Source organism: Chinchilla lanigera, unplaced genomic scaffold (genome assembly GCF_000276665.1).
Source record: "Chinchilla lanigera isolate Chin_1 unplaced genomic scaffold, ChiLan1.0 scaffold00055, whole genome shotgun sequence".
Taxonomy (NCBI): Eukaryota; Metazoa; Chordata; class Mammalia; order Rodentia; family Chinchillidae; genus Chinchilla; species Chinchilla lanigera.
In genome coordinates this window covers 13,613,009-13,635,526 of record NW_004955456.1, presented here as the reverse complement: position 1 = coordinate 13,635,526, position 22,518 = coordinate 13,613,009, and the positions used below count along the sequence as shown (strand labels likewise).

Genomic DNA, 22,518 nt, shown 5'->3' with positions numbered 1-22,518 from the left:
GCCCCGCAGTGATGCTGGGGTGCAGCTTCGGGGCTGGAGGTAGGGAGCAGGAGCAGCACTTAGTGCCCAGCAGGCGCAAACGAGACCCTGCACCCCGACCCCGCAGTCCGCAGCTGCCCTCCCAGCCCTGTGCGCTCCTTGGGGGTTGGGGTTGCAAGCTGGTGCCCGGCATCCTGGGATCAAATTCCTCCTCCGCCGCGGTTAGCTCTGTGGCCCTGGCCACGACGCTGCCCCTCTCTGCCTTGATTTCCCCTCCTGTAAACCAGAAGTTTCCGGTTGCCGAGGGAACTGCACACCAGTGACAGCGTGTCTGCTGCTGCACCAGTCACCCTGGAGCCGCTCCTCACACCCGGGGTGACGAGAGGCTCAGCCCTGCCCGGGCTGTGTGCCCTGCAGGCCGCCCTGCCCGCCCGCCTGCCCGGGCCTGCTGCCATAGGAAGCCGCCGTCCCCACAGCTCCACTTGCTCCTTGCTCCCCCCCAGTGCCTCCCAGGACCTCCACCCAGACACTCGATGCCCCCTGCGCCGTTCTGCCCCCCGCCCCCCGCCCCCCGCCCAGTGGGTCCTGGGAGCGCATTGGCCTCCGCGCGCCGTAACGCGCCGCGCCGTGTGTGCGGAGGCTCCGGGCGCTCGGTGCACGCGCTCTCTGCGGGTAACCGGTCTCATCGCTGCAGCCGGCACCGCGGGCGGGATGTCGCAGGGCAGAGGTCGCCCTTCGCCTGCGCGCCTTTGCTGAGCTGAGCTAGCACGGTGTGCCGGGGAGGCCCCGCCCCCGGCCACCCTGCCCTGCCGGGGTTCACCCGGGCGGTTCCACCCAGCTCGCACACCTCCGCCCGTGTGCTCAGGTTCAAAGTCCGATGGTGCTGGCTTCCCACATGGCTGTGCGCGCGCGCGCGCGCACACACACACACACACACACACACACACACACACACATCCTCGAAAGGCCTCGGGTGGGCATGGTTTGTAGACCCAGCTGGCTTGCAGAGACGCGGGTGGGAGGCGCGTGCCGTGCTTGTCGCAGGGTCGGGAGCCTCCTCCAGTTAGGTTAAGGGAAAGGGACTTTAGAGCCAGGAGCTGGGGACTTGTGCCCGACAGTCACAGGACGCCTGGCCACGGGGCAGCGGGCGAGCAGCCCCTCCTCCCCGCTTCCTCTGGCTCTGGTTTCATTTTCTCGGCCTCTCCCGCTGGCCGTGCATCTGTCCTGTCTGGGCCTCTCCCGGCTGAGCGTGGCCCCTAGTGACGAGTCCGCGGGTCCCCAGCAGTGTGCTCCTTAGTTTCAGGGTGCCAGGCAAAGGCGAGGTCACCCTCTCTGCTCTGGGGGCGACCCACATCCTCTCTGGGCTGGGCACAGCTGGTGAAATGGGGGGGGGCTGCATCTTGGAGGCCTGGGAAGGTGGGTGAGGAGCTGGATAGGGGTTAGGGGTCACTGTGGCAGCTCAAAGCCCCACAAAGTGGAGCCCCACTTTTGGGGCACTGTTGGGCGGTTGGGGGAGGTGGGTGGTTTGAGCACCTGGAGCCCAGGGTCTGGATGCCAGCAGGAAAAGTCCTGTCTCTCTTGGGCTGTCTTCCAGACAGGACTCAAGGTGATTTACTAAGAAAAACGCTTCATAACAAGACTAAAAATAAACAAGAAAATCGGGTGTCCTCTGGCATTAAAGGAAGCCGGAGGAGACATGTTCCCTGCTCCACAGGGCACACACTTCCTGGTGGCCACAGGTCCTGGGTTCGAATCCTAGTTTTGCTGTTGGTTAGTTTTATAACCCCAGGCAAGTGTCTTGATGGCTCTTGGTAAAGCAGGGAGCACAGCCCCTTCTTGTGTGGTTGAGAAGATTAAATGAGTTAGTGCTTATAATAGAGCCCGAACCCCCGACTCTATGTACACCCATGCAGGTTCTGGGTCCCCCGCAGCGAAGGAGCAAGCATGGTCCTGTGACCTTGTGCTGGGCACCGCCGAGAGCAGAGAATGGTGTGGACTCTGCTGCCCCTGCCGGAGGTCACCAGCCCTGGGTAGGACTGCAGGTGCTCAGCAGGTTCCAGATAGTTTTTGTTCTTGGTAGGATGGGGATTCAACCTAGGGAGTGTTGAGCTACATCCCAGGCCTTTTGATTTTTATTCTGAGAAAGGGTCTTGCCAGTGGTCCAGGTTGGCCTTGAACTTGTGATCCTCCTGCCTCAGCCTGCCTGAGTGCTGGGATTACAGGCGTGCACCACCATGCCAGGGTCTATGTATGTGTGTGTACATGATGTCAGAGGTAAGTGCAGGGCTGGGGAAGCGCTCTTATCACCGAGCCACAGCCCAATCCTTTTAATAGGCTGTGCTGGTGAGATATGTCCATAATCCCAGCAGTTTAAGAGGCTGAGGCAGGAAGATGGCAAATTTGAGTTCAGCCCAGGCAATTCATTGTTTTGTTTTGAAACAGTGCAGGCTGGCCTTGAATTTACGCAGTCCGAGGGGCCCCTAACTCAGTGATCCTCCTACCTCTGACTCCTGAGTGTTACTGGGTGTTTTTGCTTTTTTTTCTTATTTATTTTTTGGTACTGGGAATCAAACTCAGGACCTCATGCTTGCTGGGTATGGTGGTGCATGCCTGTAATTCCAGCACTCGGGAGGCTGAGGCAGGAGGATAGTTGCATGTTTGAGACCAGCCTGGGCTACAAAGTGAGCCCAAGGCCAGCCTGAACTGTCTCAAAAAGACACACACACACACAAAAAGGACCTCATGCTTGCCAGGCAGGCACCATGCCACTGAGCTATGTGTCCCCAACACCAGTTTTATTTTGTGCTAGCAGCTCTTTTTATATTTTATTGGACCCAGGGTTTTCATAAGTCAGCCAGGCTGTTCTTGAACTTGCTTGCAGTCCTACTTCCACTTCTCCGAGTACCTAGGATTATAGCTGAACTTGCCATTGAGTGGGTCTTAACGAGCGTAGTTACAGTTAAACCTTTGTGTTGCCCGGGGTGACAAGTGCAGGTCCATGCACACCGCTGTTTGTGCTTACCCTCCTCACTGCTGTATTCTCATCGCACGGAGAAACCACAGAGGCATTTGTTCCTTGTGCTGGTGACAGTGTTGGTGTCACTTGCAGTTTGGGGCTTAGGAGCAAGAAGCGTCCTCTGGTGCAGGCCGGTGCACAACAGAAGTTTGGCGGCGGGTCACAGAATGTGTATGTTCAGCTTCCACTTCGGGGGCCACATTCAAGCCATAACATCAAAGGAACCCGGTCCCTGATCTCTAACGCTAACAAATGGGTTCTGCCTGTCTTTAAATCTCATTTTACTTTTTTTTTTTTTCTTTTTTTTTTTCAGTTTTTTTGGTACAGGGTCTTACTATGTAGTTCCGCACACTTGTCTGAACTATGTAGCCCAGGTTGGCCTCAAACTCATAGTGATCCTCCTGCCTCAGCCTCCAGAGTGCTGGATATAGGCATGTGCCCCACCCCCCTCTGGCCCATAGAAGCTGTTTTTGTCATCCAGTTTAGTACTTTCTATGTCCTATTCGAGGAATCTGCCTACTGTAGTGTCTGTAGTGTCAGGAAGGTCTAAAAGCCCTGTGCTTCTGCCTTGCAGGCTTAGGCTTGCTGTCCCGCCCCCCCCCAGGTGGTTGGTGTGTGTGTGACTGTACTAGTTTCCCGTTGCTGCCACAACAAATTGCCGCACTCCTACTGCTGAAAACACCCAGTCTCACCGTTCTGTAACTCCGAAGTCGGACACGGATCTCACCAGGCTAAAGTCAAGAGGTCAGCAGGGCCTTGCTGCGCTGGAGACTGGGGAAATCTGGGTCCCTTCCTTTGCCGCGGTCAAGTGGCCCCCGCCTTCTCCTTCTTGGAGCCCTTTCCGCCACCTCGAAAGCCAGCACCGCTGGATTAAGTCGCTCACAAACTACTGCCCCTCGCCCAAGGGCCCCCGGATCATCTTGCCTTCTCGGAGTCCATTGATTAGCAATTTGATCTCTCACCTCCCTTTGCCCTGAGTGGAAACGCAAAGGCCCCAACAGGCTGACAGTGGTTCACTAAGGATTTTTCAACTTTATGTTGTTCGGTTGCATAATTCCAGCTAACCACGTGGCTGGGACAGGAGGAGAACTGTATTAGTCACTTTCCTGTCTCAGGGACACAGCAACGACGCCCGCAACTGGGAGCGGGAGCGGTTTCTTTTGCTTACGGTTCAGGGGGTTCTGTCCCTGGTCCACTGGCTTCTGAGGTAGGAAGGGCCTGGGCAGGGTTCGGCTGCTCAAGGCGCATGTGCAGGAAGCAGGGAGGGGGAGGAGCCAAGGGATGCTCCTTCCAGGCCACGCCTCCTCCCAGGCCACGCCTCCTACACCGGTTTGGCTGAGACCACATCCGCGGTCAAAGCCACCGAGGAGCACACTGCCCCATGATCCAGCCATCTCCCAGAAGCCCCACTCCTGGGCTGGGGATATAGCTCAGCGGCATAAGCGCCTGCCTGGCAAATGCAAGGTCCTGAGTTTGATTCCAGGTACCAAAAAGAAAAGGGGGTCAGGGGGCTGCCCCTGGACACAGGAGGGCATCCAGATGCAAACCAGGGCCTGAACTTGGTGGGGGCACCGCGCAGGAAGTCAGCAGTAAAGGGAGCTGTGGTGAAAGCCGCGTCGCTGGGTGACCTCAGCAGACTCCTTCCCTCCCTGGGCCCCCAACTCTACCTGGTCTCGGGGACCCTCCTGCCCAGCCCCACGTCTGACCATGTGGGCAGCTGACCCTCCCTGTCTTGGTCACCTGCTCTGGCCTCGGTGCATCTCTTCTCTGTTCGCATTCTGAGAAATGGGAAGCAAAGTCCCAGTGGCGCATGCGCTGTGCTTGTCCCCAGCGCTTACCCACCCCCAGGCCGGGTGGAGACGTGGGGACCCTCAGCCCCCAGAAGGGGGCCGCTGTCTGCGCAGCATCCTGGGCCAGTGACGGAGGCCTGGCGTCCTGTCGCCATAGCTGTAGGTGGCCACCCACCGGGGCCAGGCTCTGAGGCATGTTCGGGGCCTGGTTCTGCCAGTGCCAGCTCCGCTGTGTGTGTGTGAGTGTGGCTGTTGTCTGCATCTGCCAGCATCCTACACTGCTGGCAAGGCTGGGGAGATGCCTTTTTTGTGTGTCTTTTTTTTGTCTTGGTGAGACAGGACTTCACTATGCAGTTCAGGCTGGCTTTGAGTTCACTTTGTAGCCCAGGCTGGTCTCGAACTTGCAACCATCCTCCTGCCTCAGCCTCCCAAGTGCTGGGATTACAGATGTGCAGCACCACGCCCAACCTCACTCCAGTATTAAGGGAGGCTGAGGCAGGAGCATTGCAAATTTGAGCCCAACTTGGGCGATTTAGTGAGACCCTATCTCCAAATAAAAAGAGCTGGGGGTGTAGGTCATTGTGAAGGCCCTGGGTTCCATCCCCAGTACTGCAAAGAAAACAAGTAAAAAAAAAAAGACGGGGCTGGGGATTTAGCTCAGCGGCACAGTGCCTGCCTGGCAAGCGCGAGGTCATGAGTTCGATTCCCGGGGTTGGGGCCGGGGGGGGGGGAGACAATGGGAAGCTTTGACCCTAGCTCAGGGAGAGTGGGGAGGGTGAGCATAGTGGGGGGCGGGCCCTGACCCCCAGTGTCTCCTGGCGCTGGTGAGGGAGGAGCTGGGGGTTGGCTAGGGGCGCTGGCCCTGGGGGTCTCTCTTCCCTGCTCATCCTGGGTTCGGGTGTTGCCGTCTGCACTGCCTGACCCCGTGCTCTTTCCCTCTGGAACCCGTGTCCAGCCCAGCTCCACCCTGGGCCCAGCTGTCCCTACTGTGTGTGTGGCCACTGGGCCCTTGGTGCTGTCAGGGTGACTGGGGACCTCCGCAGGGCCCACCCCACCACATTTGTCTCTGGGCTCCCTGCACCCCTGCTGCTGGGTTTGTGGGGCCTGCAGAGCTGGGGGCTTCCCGCTGGGCCCTGGGGACTGGGACAGCGGGTGAGCAAAGGGTGTGGTGGGGACAGCGGCAGGCAGACAGGCGCTGTTTCCTGCACTCCCTGGCCTGGAGCAGCTGGCGGGAGACTCACACAGGGGCCGTTCCCGCCCTGCCCTCTGCTTGCCCCGGATGCCGGGGACATGGAGACATTAGAGTCATCGCTGGTGACCTAGGTCAAGCCGCTCGGGTTCCCAAGCCTTGGTCAAGTGCAGTCAGGGTGGCCCTCCCTCCCCGCTTCAGGGGACGATGGAAAGCCGGGCAGGTCACCCTGGCGGGTGTGGGATGGGTGGCATTGGGGTGTCTGGTGGAGCAGGCTGCCCCACATGCCCCTCAAAAGGGTCCACCATTGGCTTGGGGCACCCAGCCTGGGGGTCAGCATCTTCAGGTCCACTCTGGGGCTTGCCCCCCACTTCTGTGGGAGTGGGCCATTCTCTTACTTTTCTCTGTCTTTTTTGTTTGGTTTTGGTTTTTTGAAACAGGGTCTTGCTATGCAGTTCAGGCTGGACTTGAACTTATTATGTAGCCCAGGCTGGTCTCAAACTTTCATTGGTGATCCTCCTGACTCAGCCTCCCTAATACCAGGATTACAGACGTGCACCACCACACCTGGCTAATTTACTTTGCACTTAAAAAACGATCAAAGCATTTTAAGCACCCCAAAGAAGGCACAGATGAGACACAGTGAAAGCCCACAGAAATGTCCCTCGGGCATTCACAAACCTTCAAAGAAAGACAGCCTGGTTACCCCACTCATCCCAGTTGCCTCCGACCCCCAAGCCCACTTCCCTGCTGTCTCCCGGGCTGGCACGGTGCCATCCCCGCTGGGGGACCAGCAGAGTCTTCTGTGTGCACTATTCCCATGTCCAGCCTCAGTAAGGCTGCCTGGGCGTGTGGGGGCCTTGGATGACGCTCTTGCCTGGCTCCTGGGGGTCCAGGCTCCCCTGCATCTGGAAGACTCCAAGTCCGTCCTGTCTCCACCATACCGTGGGCTTCTGCTTCCGCTGAGCATCTCTCTCTCTCTTTTTTTCTTTTTCGGTACCAGGAGTTGAACTCACAACCTTGCGCTTGCCAGGCAGGCGCTGTGCTGCTGAGCTAAATTCCCAGCCCCTTCTTTTTGTCTTTTTGAGATAGAGTCTCACTGTGCAGCTCAGGCTGGCCTTGAGCTTACTTTGTAGCCCAGGCTCGTCTGGAACTTGCAACAATCCTCCTGCCTCAGCCTCCCAAGTGCTGGGATTACAGGCATGAGCCACCACACTGAGCCTCTCTTGTGCATCCTCTGCAGCCTCTGTCCGCATGGGCCAGCCCTCCGCCACCTCCCTGTCCCCAAGGCCCCGCCGTGAGTGTGGCCACACATGTCCCAGCTGTACCTCCGTGCCCCCCGCCCCCCGGGCCCCAGGGCAGAGCTCTGGCCGGTGTGGTGTCTCCAAGGCCTGTGCTTTAGGGTGTGGCTGTTCGGCTGGGGCCGCACCAGCTGGACCTCTGGGTGCTGCGGGCCCGGGCACCCTGGTTGCTGAGACCCCTGATGGCTGGGTGAGGGGCTGGGGGGCAGCAGCTGCGTCCCTGCTGAGGTGACTGTCTCTGGGTGTGGCCCCGCTTCCTGGCGGCCGCCTCCCAGGGCTGTGCGCCGCCTGAGCCGGAGATGGGCTTTCCGCTGCCCTATTTGGCACCCGCCCCGGCGACAGGGCTGCCCATTGGTGGAGTGTCGCGGGCCTCGTGTGCCCGCCGCCCCCAGCCGCTGAAAGGGAGCCCTGAAAGGCAGCCGGCTCTGTCTGCAGGAAACGGCAGCGCTGGCAACACAAAGGGGGCCTGTTGGGGTGAAGGGCGCCCGCCCACGCCCACCCGGGTCCCCGAGGGTGCCCAGCACGGAAGCTGCAGAGGCTGACGGTGTCCAGCCCTGGGTGCTCCTGGGCGCCTCTGTCCTTGGTCACCGGTGGCCCACGAGACCGCCGAACCTGCGCCCCATTTCAGAGGGGGTGAACCCACATCCCTCCTGACCCCATTGTCACCCCCGGTCCAGGGTCCCCCAGCCTCTCGCGGTAATCTGGGTTTGGACCTCGGGTTGAATGAGACGCAGCGCTGTTCTCTGCCTGCTGTCAGACGCAGCGTGGCCCAAAGCCAGGTTTCCCCACGTCTCTGCTTTGCTCAGGCACCCGCCTTCCTCTGTCCCCTGGGTGTGGCTGAGTCACAGCGGGCCGCTGGCCTCCTCCCCTCCTCCTGTCGCATTCTTCTCGCCCGTGTCTGTTCCGGGCTCCTGGATCGGGGCTGCCCCCCCGCCGTCCCCTCCGGTCCCCCAGCTGGGGTGGCCGGGCCTGGCTGAATGGTGCCTTGGTTCTCTGGCCAGCTCTCTGCTGTCCTTTGTCAGTTACAGCAAGCGAGCACCATCCCCAGAGGCCAGGGTCTCACAAATGTTATTACAGGCCCGGGCTTGGGGGTGGGGGACGGCCCTGGGCAGTTCCGGTACAGCCACTGTTTCTGTGCTTCTGATGTCTCCTGGTGGGATGGCTGCTGCCATCTCCTCAGGGGCCTGCGAGGACCAGCGAGGCCATGTTCCTGCAAAACCGGGCATCTAGCCATAATTTCAGCATGCTGGGAGGCTGAGGCAGGAGGATCACAAGCTCCTGTTTTAAAATAAATAAAAAGGGCTGTGGTGTACCTCAGTGCAAAAGCTTTGGGTTTGAGCCTCAGTACTGAAAGAAATAAAAAGGAAGAAAGGAAGGGGCCTGGCCGGCTGGGCGTGGTGGCACACACCTGTCATCCCAGCAGATGGGAAGCTGAGGCAGGAGGATTGCCACAAATTCAATGCCAGTCTGGGCTACATAGCAAGACTGTTAAAAAAAAAATAAAAAAGAAAAGGCCTGGCGTACATCGGGCTGCTCATGGGAGTCCAGCAGGGCACTTGTGACAGTGTCCTCTGGGAGGAGTGTCCCCAGGATTTGTGGCCTGAGGGCCTGCCCTTCTGGGAATTTCCTAATCATAGGCCCTAGGCCAGTGCTGGGATCTCAGAGACAGAGACTCGACCTCCTCTGAGGGTCCCTCAGGCTCCCAGGAGGCAGGACGCAGAACAGGGAGGACAGAGACCCCCTCTGAGACTCAGCCTGTGCCCCAACGTCCCCATGGGCCGCAGGTCCTGGGAGGCTTCCTGGAGGAGGTGGTGTTGGGCAGGGTGGTCACCAGGTGGCGTGGGAAGAGATGGCAAAGGAACAGGAGCAGCTGCAAGGCCGGAAGCGCCTGGTCAGGGGTGACGTCTAGGGTCGGCAGGGACACAGTTGTCATCCTCGGCCCCTGCCTTGGGGCACCTGGCTGGAGAGGGGCCAGAGCAGCCGGAGCTGGTGCCCGGCAGACCGGGCCCATGCTTGTGCTTCTGCGTTCCTTGCTGTCCACACGCGGGACAGGCGGGCCACAGTCCCGGCCGCCCGGGGTCAGAGCGCCAGGACCCCGCAGGCGGCATCAGCGGTGGGTGAGCTGGCCCTGCTCCGCTGCCGCAGCTCACGAGGTCTCTGTCCCCTGCCCACAGGTGCGTGAGGATGGCCGAGAGGACGTGATCCGGGCCCACCCTGTCTGCTCTCCGCCAGCGCCAGCATGCAGAAGCCCAGCGGCCTGAAGCCCCCGGGCCGAGGGGGCAAACACTCCAGCCCCATGGGCAGGACGTCCACTGGCTCCGCCTCGGGCTCTGCCACAGCGGCGGCCACCGGCTCCAAGGAAGGTGCGTGGGGAAGGGGCGGGGCACGGGGCTACGTGGGGACGGGGTTCCTCTGTAACAGCCCAGAGGCCCGCGATTCACTCAGAATTCTTTTTGGTTTTGCAGCGTGGAGGCTCAAACCCAGGGCCTGCGCTCTGAGCTACGTGCCCAGCCCTTTTATTTTTTTCATTTTGAGATACATACTCCATAAGCCAGTAACTTGCCTGGGCTGGGTTTAAACTTGGTGATCCTCCTGCCTCAGCCTCCCAGAGTGCTGGGATTACTGGCATGCTCCACCACGCCTGGCTGCAGGTTCTTTAACAACTAGCTGTTGGATAGGCTTTTGTTTTGGCCCGCTGTCTCCATCCCTCTTGCCTCAGCAGCTCTGGGAGGAGGGCACCACTGATGCCCCGCTCAGACGTGAGGAGGGAAGCTCCAGAGGGGTCGGGCGCCTTCCTCAGGCTCACTCGCGCAGTAAGCCCAGCCAGGATGCAAGCTCTGCCTCCTCGCCTCTCCCCCCAGGGTCCAGCCATTGTCCGAGCCCCGTCTTCCCATCAGCCTCTGCGCTGGCTGTGCCCGTTGCCTTGCATGCCTTTGTCTTGGGCGGGTACAGGTGCCTGCTCTGGACTCTGCCCAGCACCCGGCAGGACCTGCACCGGCAGGAGCGGGCAGCGACCATTCCACTGCTCTTGATCATAAACGTGAGCCGCGGGTGAATCCGCACAGCCCCACTCCTTAGAGACGGACCGTCCTTGTCTCTTGGTGTCTGTAGAATGGGTTGAGCCCCCCGGCAGGTTCAGAGATTCCTCTGATGTTCAAGTCGCGCCAGTCAAACGGTGCCTGGTTACCCCTGGTTAAGTGGATGCTTGCCTCCATCCCAGACTCTGAATTGGCTGTAGGTGACTGGCCCTTGCTAGGGCTACATTGTAACTACTGTGCAGATACTTATTACATTGTATCTTTAGGGAACAATGACTGGAAAGTCTGGTTGCAGTCAATACAGATGCAACCCCTCCCCTGCCCTACCAGGGATCAAACTCAGGACCTTGTGCTTGCCAGGCAGGTGCTGTGCCGCTGAGCTAAACCCCCAACCAGTACAGATGCAACTGGTTTTTGATTCTTTATGTTCCTTATTTATTTATTGGTGATACTGGGGATTGAACCCCAGGACTTTACGCTGAGCTGCATCCCCAGCATGTATTTTTTTAGTGGTCCATGTTAGCAGTACATAATGATTACATTCATCTTGGGGAATTGGTACATGTACATTTTGGGAAGGGGGGTCTTACTAAGTTGCCCAGGCTAGATTTGAACTTGTGATCCTCCTGCCTCAGCCTTCCAGAGTATGAGGCTTATAGGTGTGTGCTTCACCTTGTCTGGCTCAGGTGTATGTACCCCTGCCTCTCCCCAAGAGATTTTCCATCTGCAATTGGTTAATTAAATCAGGAGATACATGGCCGGACGTGGTGGCGCACGCCTGTAATCCCAGCACTTGGGAGGCTGAGGCAAGAGGATCATTGTGAGCTTGAGACCAGCCTGGGCTACAAAGTGAGCTCAAGGCCAGCCTGAACTGCAGCGCGAGACCCTGCCTCAAAAAGACTAAAAAAAAAAAAAAAAAAATCAGCAGATACAGAACGCACTGATACACAGGGTCAGCTACATTATGATCTTGGTATAGTTCCTTCTACTTGTGCAGCATAAACAACTTGGAAGCTTCTGTTTTGCCTTTTAATAAATACCATCAGATATATTTTTCGTGTCATGCGAAACTTAGACGCCCATTGTTTGGCTGTAAGATACTCTGTTCATTGAACTTTTTTTTTTTTTGGTACCGGGGATCGAACTCATGACCTTGCGCTTGCCAGGCAGGCTTGTTCCACTGAGCTATATCCCCAGCCCTTCTTTTTTTTTTTAAGACGGGGGTCTCAGTACATAGTTCAGAGTAGCTTTGAACTTGTTGTGTAGCCCAAGCTGGCCTTGAACTCATGGCAATCCTCCTGCCTCAGCCTCCTGGGTGCTCAGATTATAAGTGTGCACCACCACACTGGGCTTGACCAATTTTTTTTTAAACTTTTGAAAATTCCTTAGTCCACCTCTGCAGTACAAAATGGTTGCATTCCTCGTGGGGCGAGGGTACAAGCACAGAACACATCTTAATTCTTTTCACAGCCCTTTCCCTCCTCTATCTCTCCATCCCCTTCCCATGGCAGAGGTCCATCTCCCCACCACCATCGGACAGTAAGACCTGGAGGACCTGCTTGGCGCTGTGCTTCGGCCACTGGCTGTCTCCTCGGACAGCTCTAGTCCCTGTCCTGCGGCGGTTCCCTGACTTAACGGGGAGCTGTGTCCTGAGATCCTGTAGCTGGGGCCCAACCAGGGCTGGGAGGTCACCACGGCCAAGGAATGGCCAAGGTCACCAAAGAAGGGATGGATGCACAAGCAGAGTGTGAGGGCAGAGAGAGAGGAGTTCTGGGCAGGTGGTGCAAAGGCCCGGCGGCAGGCAGCACACAGTGAGGCAGGACTGGAGGGTGAGGCCAGCAGGCACTGGCTGCAACAGATGCCTTGCCACCATTGAGGGCCCTGGGGGCGCCGGGACTGAGCTGCACAGGAGGGCACAGTGGCAGCCCAGATGCCACATCCAACTCTGAGCTGAGCTGTGACCCCCCTCATCCCCTCCCATCATGAGAGGCCTGGATTCTGGCTCTGACCTGGAGCCCTGCTTCCTCACCCTGTGCCTGCCGGGTGCCCCAGGAGAGCGGCTCCGTGTCTGGTGGGATCTGGAGGTATCGCTGTGACGCCTGTGGCACCAGGCAGTAAAGGTTAGTTTTTTTCAGACTGCCTGGGTGCAGTCTGCTGCAGAGCACAGACCCAGCATGCCTGAGGCCCTGGGTCCATGGCTGAGGCCATCCCCAGCACCATGTAAAAACCCCACAGACTAATTTCTTAGCTTTTACCCATCCATAATCTCTCTCTCTTTTTGTTTTGTTTTATTTTTTGAGACTGGGTTTCACTGAGTAGTTCACACTAGCCTTGAACTCACTTTGTAGCCCAGGCTGGCCTCAAACTTGCAACAATCCTCCTGCCTCAGCCTCCTGAGTGCTGGGATTACAGGTGTGTGCCACACCTGGCCCACCCATCCATAATCTCTCTCTCTTTTTTTTTTTGTCTTTTTGGGACAGGGTCTCCCTGTGCAGTTCAGGCTGGACTTGAGCTCACTTTGTAGCCCAGGCTGGCCTCAAACTTGCAACGATCCTCCTGCCTCAGCCTCCTGAGTGCTGGGATTCCAGGCATGTGCCACCACGCCTGGCTCACCCATCCATAATCTCAAAATAGAAAGATATGAATTTGATAAAAGAAGCACCCATTCCCTTTGAGCCTGTGCCCTGCCTGTGCTGCCTTCCCTTACAGTGTTCGCTGTTACGCCTCAGGCGGTTGTGGGTTTTTTTTTTTTTTGTCTTTTTTGTTTCTTTGGGAGTGGGGATTGTACCCAGGACCTCCAATTCAAGCTCCAGCTCCAGCCCTTGTAAAAATTTTGCTATTACCATCAGGCAGATTCTCCATCCATCATTAAATCTCCCAGGCTGGGCTTGAGCTTGTCCTGCCTCCGCCTCCCACAGCGTGGGGACTGCAGCTGCCCGGCTTAGGGCTCGGGCGGCCTCCCTCTCCGTCTCCATGTATTGCTGCATCCTGTGGGCAGCGCCCGCGTGTTGCGGCCATGTGCTGTTGGGCCTCACTTTGGGTGGCTGACGTGACAGTTTCCGGAGGGGCCGCATGGGGGCCACATGGTGTCACACAGCTGCAGGCCGAGGGGGTGGGAGCCGGGTGGTCTGACTGCTCTGCCCCTCCTGCAGAGAGGGGGTGTCAGGGAGCCACCCCCACACGCTGGCAAGGGGACGACAGTGGCAAAGGCTGCCCTGGCACCCGTTCCCTGCCCCCCATGCCCGCCTTCTCAGGTCGCTGCCAGACCCCGGGCAGAGGGGAGGGGTGACGGGGCTGCCTTTGTCCTGGCCCTGTCTGAGTGGCCAGAGCCCCCGTGTGGGCCCCTGCCGTTGTGCCCGGGCGCCCTATCCCACCGTGAACTGGCTGGCTGTGCCCTGGAGCACAGGGCCCCTACCCGCTCGGAGGCTGGGCCTGGGGGCTCTGGGGCTGTGGGGGACCTGGGGGCCCGTGCACGCTGGCATCTGCCCTGGGAAGTGGCGCGGTGGCTGCCTCCCAAAGCATGAGCTCAGCCCTGGCCTGAGGGGCTGGCAGGGACCGGGCTGGACAGATGCCCCGTTCCGTGCCCTGGGAGGGGATGCCGGGGGCTGAGCCTGCTGATTAGTTTTTTAAGCTACTGAGGGTGAAGCCCAGGGCTTCATACTGAGCTATGTCCCAGTGCTTTTCCGTTTTTTAAAATTTTGAGATGGGGCCCACTAAATTGCCCAGGCTGGAGCCGGACCTCCTGCCTCAGCCTCCTGCCTCAGCCTCCTGGAGTGCTGAGATTACAGGCGAGCTGCCCAGCCCGGCCAGAGCGTCACTGTGAGGGACTTGTCAGGAATTTAGCGCTTTTCTTCCCCAGCACAGACCTCCAAGGTCACCTGCATCCCTTCAAGGCCATCCCCTCCCTCCCCTCCGCAGACCACATCCTAAACTTCACCGAGGCGGGAGGTGGGAGAAGGAGCCGAGCGCAGCCTTGGGGCTGCGTGGTGGGGGCGGGGCCCCTCCTAACGCTCCTGATCTCGGAGGCCGCTGTCACCATAGATCCTCTGGGGTGTGGCGAGCCCAGCACTGCCTGCCCAGTGGCCGGCCCGGGTTCTCCATGGGCGGTCGGCTCTGCTCTCTCCAGGGTGAGGACCCCCCCCCCCATGTCGCAGTCCCCTGGTCCCCGTGCAGGGAGGGTGGCGGGTGGAGGCAAGGCGCCTCCTTCAGGGACGGGGCTGGGGGTGCACTGGAGCGTCACCGTCCCCGGGGGTGTGGCTAGCTGGGTGACCTGGGAGGGGCGCTGGTTCCCCTGGCGTTGGGGGCTCCGCGGAGGGCTGCTGTGGAGACCCCGTGTCCTGTCCTCCGTGACCTCTGGAGCGTTTCTGGGGCGTGGAGGGGCTCGGCCAGAAGGCTGCTTGGCGTTTGTGGGACATCTCTGTGCCTGGGGCGGACGGGGCAAGTCGGCGCGGGATGAGGGGAGTCGGTGTGGGGGCAGACTTGTACCCCGCAACGGGAGGAGGAGGAGGAAGCGGCGGCACGGCGCGGAGGCCACTGGGGGTGGCTGTCGGCTGCGGGAGGAACGGCGGGGCGCCTGGCAGCCTGGGGCCGTCCTGCCGTGTGCTGTCAGGAGAGGCCTCTCCCGGGGCGTGTGCTGCACCCCTGTCATCCGAGCACTCTGGGAGACCGAGGCAGGAGGATTGCAAAGTCCAGCCCCGCCTGGGCTACTTGGTGATTTAAGGAAATCCTGTCCAAAAATTTTTTTTCTGTCCAAAATTTTTTTAAAGGGCTGGGGGTGCGGTTGAACGCAGAGGTTCTGGGCTCAGTCCCCAGTTCCAGGGCGTCCCTCGCTGTGCCGTAGGGCGGGGCTGGGGTGGCGGAATCCTGTGCTCCCCGACCCAACGCTTCCCTGGGCAGGATGCTCATTAGCATAGCAAAGGCCCTGGAAAGTCCCCGGAGGAAGTAGCTTCGGCTTTGGTCAAGGTGCAGTTTCTCACTCTTGTTTGAACTGAGAGAGGAATGCCCCGTGGGACGCTGTTCCGTGGGGCGTAGGACCCCTCCCCGCGAGGCCGTGGGGCGGGGACGGAGCTGCTCTGAGCGTCCTGGGTCCCCGAGGCCCCTCCCGGCTTTTCTGAGCAGATTCCTTTCCCGTCCTCTGCCCCGTCCCCCGGACCCGCATCCAGGCTGTGTAGAAAGGTGCTCTTGAACCCTGCTTCCCCACACGTCGCGCCTGACCAACTCTTTCCCTTCTGACCTGGAAAAAATATTTTTAAAGGCGGGGAGTGACTCGTTGACCACGGTGTGCAGAAGTACTTGTGATTTCAGGGCACTTGGATTACTTTCTGAATCATTTCCTTGGGAAATTGGCCAAAGATTACATTCCCTTGGTTTTATTTTACTGGATTGATTGATTGATTGTTTTTTGGTTTTGTTTTTGTTTTTTTGCGATACTAAGGATTGAACCTAGGGCCTTTGTACCGAGCTACATCCCCACCCCTTTTTATTTTTTATTCTGAGATAGGGTTTTACTAAGTGGCTTGGGCTGGGCTAAACCTTGCATCCTCCTGCCTCAGCCTCCCAGAGTGCCAAGATTACAGGCATGAGCCACCACACTCAGCTGGTTTCATTTTTTAATTTTAAAATGATGATATTTCTTTTTGTTTCTTGTTTTGTTTTGTTTTTTTCCAGTACCAGGAATCAAACTCACGACCTCACGCTTGCCAGGCAGGCACTGTGCTGCTGAGTAAATCCCCAGCCCCTATATTTCATTTTTATCATACTTAATCCAGCCTATCATGTTTATTACATGAGCTCATTATGTGTCGAAGGTTAATACAGTGAGTGACCACAGTTGAGGTCGGGTCTTGTTCCTAGGGCTGCAGATCAGGATTCCTCCTGTAGAACTGCTGGGGTGGGAGGGCTAGGGAGGAGCACAGTGGGCTGGCTGTGCGGCTGCCTCCTGCCTTCCGGAGGAGGGGCTCTGGAGACCTGCTTTGGAGGAGGGGGCTTTGTTTGTTTCCTGTATTGGGTATTGAACCCAGGACCTTTGTTCACACTGAGCTACCTCTCTAGCTCTTTTTTATCCCCAGGATCTCACGGAGTTGCCCAGGGAGACCCTCCTGCCTCAGCTTCCTGAGTAGCTGGGATTATAGGCGGGCATTACCACACCTGGCCAAGAATGGGGTTCTTAGCTTTCTGTGGGAATATGGAAAAGGGGAGGGACAGAGGCGGGAGGAAGAGCAGGTGAAGGCCTGAGGGATGGGAAGGACCCAGTGGTCCGCATGCTGGGACCCTTGCAGCTCTCCTGGGAGTGGGACCAGAGTCTGTATGGTGGGCAGCACTGCCCAGTGTTGTGCTGGGGGCTGGAGACAGAGCCTGCTGAGGAGGCTCCCCGGGAGCCTGGCATGGCCGTGCACCCTGTACCCCCATCACTCTGGGCCTGTGTGTCACCCCAGCCCTTGCCGGGCCCTTGCTGGGCCTGCGGTGTCCCCAGCCCTGAGAAGGTGCTCGGTGACTGGCCCCCTGCTGGCCGAGGTTTGGCAAGGATAGCAAAGGCCTGTCCCCGGGGACCCATATCCTGGTGGGTGGCAGGGAGACCCCCGTTCTCCCCCACTGTGGGACGAAGCCACCAGCTGCTGCCACTCCTTAGTGTCCTTTAGCTCTTTCTGGCAGTTCTGCTTTGAACGGGAGCCGCCTCCTGTCTGCAGGCAGCGCTGCCGGGAGGACCAGCTGCTCGCAGGGTTTGAGTCCCTGTGGCTGGGCCCAGCCGGCCCGGGTCTCAGAGCTCTGACACCAGGTCCCCTGCGAGGAGAGGGGACACGGAGGGTGAGACCCCAGCTGTTTCTGACCTGGCCCTGGGTGGTCTCATGGGGAGACTGAAGCACCTTCTGTCACCAGCTGACCCTCAGAAGGATGGGGACGCTGTCCGGTTTCCTGTGTCTTCCCAGCCGCCAAAGCTGGGGGCTTTGGGGAGGGCGTGGTCTCGGGAGGCCGGACGGCAGAAAAGCGACAAAATTTAGTAAAACAACTACGGCCGGCGCCGCAGGCTTGCGACCTGGATTTTAGCAGCTGTTGGAACAACTGGTGCACCGGCCTGAGCCTGCAGGGGTGGGCAGCAGGGAGAGATTACCTGAGGGTCGCCCTGAGCTGGTGGGGACAGCTGGACACAGGGACAGCTGGGCAGCGGCGTCTGCCGAGAATAGCTGTGCTGGTGTCCTGTGCCCGGAGCCCTGCTCTGTGCGGAGAACGGCGTCTGCACAGCAAAGCAAAGTGTCCCGGATCCCTAGGGCACCCCTCCAGCAGGGGGGACCCCGGGCCACTTCCAGCCCTGTCTTGGATCTGCACGTGAGGTGATAAAGCACAGGAAAGCCCCTGGGGCGCCGCGTGCTGAGGCCAGCACTCCACAGAGGCAGCTGCTGTTTGATGACAGCAGCTCTGGTTGCTGGTGACAGGGGCTTGGGTGGTGACAGGGGCTTGGGTGGTGACAGGAGGCTTGGGCGGCAGGGCCGCCATCCAGTCTGTGGCCCTCTCCATTGTCCTGCGGAAGGGGCAGCCGAGCTGGCGAGAGGAGTGTGCAGGAGGCTCCCCCCGGCTTGCGTGTGCATCTGTGTGCGTGCATGTGAGCACACACGCGTGTGCGCATGTGCGCCAGCGTGACCTCCGCGCTCCTGTTCCTGGCACGCTCCCCTGCAGGCTGCCTGTAGCACAGTGCTGTCCTAAATCAGGACCCTGACCTCCTGGAGCTGCGTGTCAGGGTCGCTGTGAGCAGGAGATTCACGCGTGGGCTTGTGTGTCCACCGCAGAGTCCGCGTGTGACCCCCTGCTTTCACTGGGGGGACCAGAGATTTGCCCAAGGTCACCAGAAGCTGGAAGTCCGGACAGCCTCCTTCAGACATCGTATATTTTACCATTCTCTCCGGATCTCCTAGTTTGAGTGTAAAAGTCTCCTCAGAACCGTGGAGCTAGTTTACTGTCCTCTACCCAGCACTCGTGTCTGCTTTCCCCAGACAGCTCTGTGCCAGAGGCACTGATGGGGAAACTGAGGCACGGGGTGTGAAGTAACTTCATCAAGCTGTGCGTGCAGCAAGGAGGGCTGCAGCTGGGGGCCGTGGCGGCTTTGCTTGCCCAGCTGCTGTGACTCCCGTCTTCTCGGGTCTCGGGGGTGGGAGAGAAGCCTCGGGGGCCACCCACCCTAGACCCTCTGAAGGGGAGAGAGGGCATCCCTGTACTGGGAGGACGGCAGTTGCCTGCCGTGGGGTGCCGTAGGCTTCTGGGAAACAGGTCCTTTCAGGGAGGCTGGGCTCAGGGTGACTGTCCCATGGGCTTGAGGTGGGGGCGTGACAGTAACTTCCGCAGGAACCAGGGCCTTGGCCACAGCCGGGCTGTGCTGCGCCCCCTGTGTGGAGCCAGGCGAAGCACCAGGTATCGCAGAGCCTCGTTTTTCTCATCTGTAAAATGGGGCCACAGAGGTTCACTGAGCTCCTTTGAGTCACGTACCTAGCACAGCACCCGAGTCTGTGGCCCAGAGTCCTGAGGTTGTTTGGGTTCATGGCCCCACCTGGCCCCAGTGGGAGGCAGCGCTGACCCTGCAGGAGCCTCCCTCCTGACCGTGCGTTCCTAGGGGGCGGGGCTTCTCTGCAGCTCTGGGAAAGGCCCGGAAACTGCAGTGGTGAGGGGACCCTGGGTGCACTGTCCCTGCCAGCACACCACAGCGCGCTGGCCTCTGCAGTGCAGGGTTCTCTGCCTCAGGCTCGGCCTGGCCGGCAGGAGGGGCGGCACAAGACGGGGACAGAGAGACTGTGTGGCACCCGAGTAGCTCCAGGCGCAGTTGGGGCCCACACATGGGAGAGACACGGCGGGCTGTGCTGTTCCAGTGCCCTGGAGCGGGCCGCTTCTGTCCTGCATGTGCCGCTCGCTGGAGCCAGGGCCTGGGCAGCAGCCCTCCCGGGAAGACCCGAGCCTCTCTGAACCCCGGGGTCCTTCAGGCCAGTGCAGGCTTACGTGCCTGCTCCCACCGCTGCGCCTGAGGCTGGGGGAGGGGCCTCCCATCCCTTCCTCCCAGACATCTCTGGATATTTTCTCTCCCGGTGACCAGGAACAGGCCAGGCCTTTTGTGGGTCCTGGGGCTCTGCGGATCCACCCAGGGACCCCAGGGTTGTACGTGTGTTACAGGGAGTTGAACCGGGGACTTTCGTACTGAGCTGCATCCCCAGCCCTTTTTTTTTGTCATTTTAAAATTTGAGACAGAGTCTCTCCGAGTTGCCCAGGCTGGGCTTCAACTCACAGTCCTCCTGTCTCAGCCTCTGAGAGTGCGGGGTGGCAGGCGTGTCCCGCCACACCAGCTCTGCTCGGGGCTGTGACGGGGAGACTCACACCTTGCTCTGTGAGGGAGCTGTTCCTGAGCTGGAACCTCTGAGGGGCTGAAGGGGTGAGGCAGGACTGGGGTGTCCGAGATCAAGGAGACCTCCGCTGCCTCAGTTTCCGCATCGCTCGAGCCCGGGCTGTGCCCCCGGCTCCCAGGCCAGCCCTAACTGCAGCCCCTCCTGGTCCACAGGTTCCCCCCTGCACAAGCAGGCCTCGGGCTCCCCGTCCTCCGCGGCCAGCGCCGCCCCCGCCGCCTCCGAGAAGCCGGGCCCGAAGGCGGCCGAGGTGGGCGATGACTTCCTGGGCGACTTCGTGGTGGGCGAACGTGTGTGGGTGAACGGCGTGAAGCCGGGCGTGGTGCAGTACCTGGGCGAGACGCAGTTCGCGCCGGGCCAGTGGGCCGGGGTGGTGCTGGACGAGCCGGTGGGCAAGAACGACGGCGCGGTGGGCGGCGTGCGCTACTTCGAGTGCCCGGCGCTGCAGGGCATCTTCACGCGGCCGTCCAAGCTCACCCGGCAGCCGGCGGCTGAGGGCTCGGGCAGCGACACCCACTCTGTGGAGTCCCTCACCGCCCAGAACCTGTCGCTGCACTCGGGCACGGCCACCCCCCCGCTGGCCAGCCGCGTGCTCCCGCTGCGGGACAGCGTGCTGGGCAGCGCCGTGAAGACCGGCAACGAGTCGGGCTCCAACCTGTCCGACAGCGGCTCTGTGAAGCGGGGTGACAAGGACCTGCGCCTGGGAGACCGCGTGCTGGTGAGTGGGGCCCGGGGGCCCAGCCCAACCGGGGCGTGGACGGGGGCACTGGGTCCTCATTGGCGCCCCGCAGTGAGTGACCAGGCGGGCGGTTCATGTCAGCCTTGGAGACCACCGCTGTGTGACCCTGGGCAAACGTCTTAACCTTTCTAGTCTGAGGCCCAGCCATAAAACAGGGCTTTTTCCCCATTATTGGGGAATGGACCCCGGGCCCGTGCGCTGAGCTGCATCCCCAGCTTTGCTTTTCTTTAACTTTTTATTTTGAGACACGATCTCGCTAAGTTGCCTAGGCTGGGCTCAGGTCTGCCATACTCCTGCCTCAGCCTCCTAGAATTGGGGATGACAGGTGTGCACCTCCACACTCAGAATCCTGGCCTGGGCTTGTCTCCCCAGTCTCCCCTAAGGAGCCACCAGGGCCAGGTGACTCGAGTGGCCGGCCCTGGGCAGCAAATCCGCCCTGCGCCCTGTGCCCCGCACAAGGAGGCTTAAAACACCAGGAATTGTCCTCCTGCAGCCTGGAGGCCACAAGTCCAGAGTGGAGCTCCCGGCAAGGCCCAGCGCTCGAAGGTGCCAGGGAGAACCTGCTCTGAGCCTCCCTTAGCTGCGTGCAGCAGCGGCTGTCTCGGGCCTGCAGCTGTGTTTTGAGTGTCTGCCTCTGTCATCCTTGACCTCTCCTCTTCTGACCAGGACACCAGACCTGCTGGATGGGGCGCATCCTAAAGACTTCACTCATTCTTACATGCCTATAATCCCGGCACTCAGGAAGCTGAGGCAGGAGGGTTGCAAGGTCCAGCTCAGTCTGGGCAATTTAGTGATTTAGTGAGACCCTGCCTCAAAATTAAAGAATAAAGGGCTGGGGAGAGGAGGCAGCCCAGTGGGAGGGCCCTGGGCTCAACCCCCAGTCCCACAAAGCAAAGTGAAACCAGACCAGATGGGGCCGAGCTCGGTGCTGTGGGCTGAGGCCTCAGTGGCTTCCTAAAAGGCCCAGACAGAACTTGCTGTTGGGGTTCCAGGCAGAGAGGCGGAGGAAGGAGGGAAAAGGCGCACTTGCCCTGCGGTGGCCAGATCTGGAGGACCTGCTCGGGAGAATGGCCAGTCCTTGGAGCAGGGCGTTAAGTATGAGCAAAATGCTGCCGAGTGTAGGAACGGGAACACGCATTCAGATGTGAATGTTATGGAACCAGAAAGCTGTGGGAAATGTGGCCGCAGGAAAAGGAAACTGCGGAAGCTTCAGAAGACATGGTTTAAGGAAATCGAGAAGGAAGTGGGGAAAGCAGATGGCACAGGAAGGAGGGGAGGCCAGAGGAGGGTGTGCCCAGCGGGTCTCACTCCTGCCTGGCTGGGTGCCGGGGAGGGCACAGGAAAAGGCAGGTGGCATCCAGGAAGGAATCGAGGAAATTCCTCGGGACTGATGAGGGAGCCCAGGGAGCGAGGTGGGGAAGGACTCACTCCAAAGCCCTCTGTCGTGAAACAGCAGAACCTGGTACAAAGGGAGCTCTGTGAGCCAGGCACGCCGGTGCACACCTGTCCCCACAGCACTCTCCCTCTAGGAGGCTGAGGCAGGAGAATCCCAAGTTCAATTCTAGCCTGGGTGACTTAGCAACTCTGCCAAACCCTGCCTCGAAATAAAAAATAACAAAAGGGCTGGGAATGTAGCTCAGTGTGAGGGGGGAAAAAAAAGTAGCTAGCACAGCAGCGTGCTATTTAGATAAGCACATAAACACCCGGCAATGCCACCTAAAGAGTTAAAAAAGTGTTTGTTTACAGGGAAAGCAGAGAAACTTCTGGGCTCTTGAAGCTTTTTTGCAAGTATTTGACACTTTAATCTATGTATATGTATGACTTGGGTTTAAATTTTTGAAGCTATTTTTATGGTTGTATTCACACATTTTATTGTCCTGCCCTTCAAGATTCCTTTTTTTTTTTTAAATTATGGCTAAAAAAATATCATAGAACCAGCTTAACCATTTTTAGCTCTCCAGGACTTTTTCATCTTGCAAAACTGAAATTCTGGACTCATTAAACAGTAGCTCCTGTTTCTTCTTCCCCACCAGACTCTGAAAGCCACCATTAAAATCTTTTTAAGGGACAACGCTCACTGAGGCCCCAG

General features: G+C 59.3%; 1 protein-coding gene across 1 annotated transcript in view; it reads left to right on the top strand.

The window, feature by feature from the left end:
- Positions 1 to 3,717: 3,717 nt before the first annotated feature.
- The window catches only part of Clip2 (CAP-GLY domain containing linker protein 2), a gene marked incomplete in the record, with an annotated part of 38,488 nt that continues 19,687 nt past the window's right edge, over positions 3,718 to 22,518 (top strand). The window contains 3 exon segments of the mRNA XM_005396751.2: positions 3,718 to 3,739; positions 9,450 to 9,638; positions 19,846 to 20,408. Of these exon segments, the coding sequence (XP_005396808.2) occupies positions 9,515 to 9,638; positions 19,846 to 20,408 (687 nt within the window).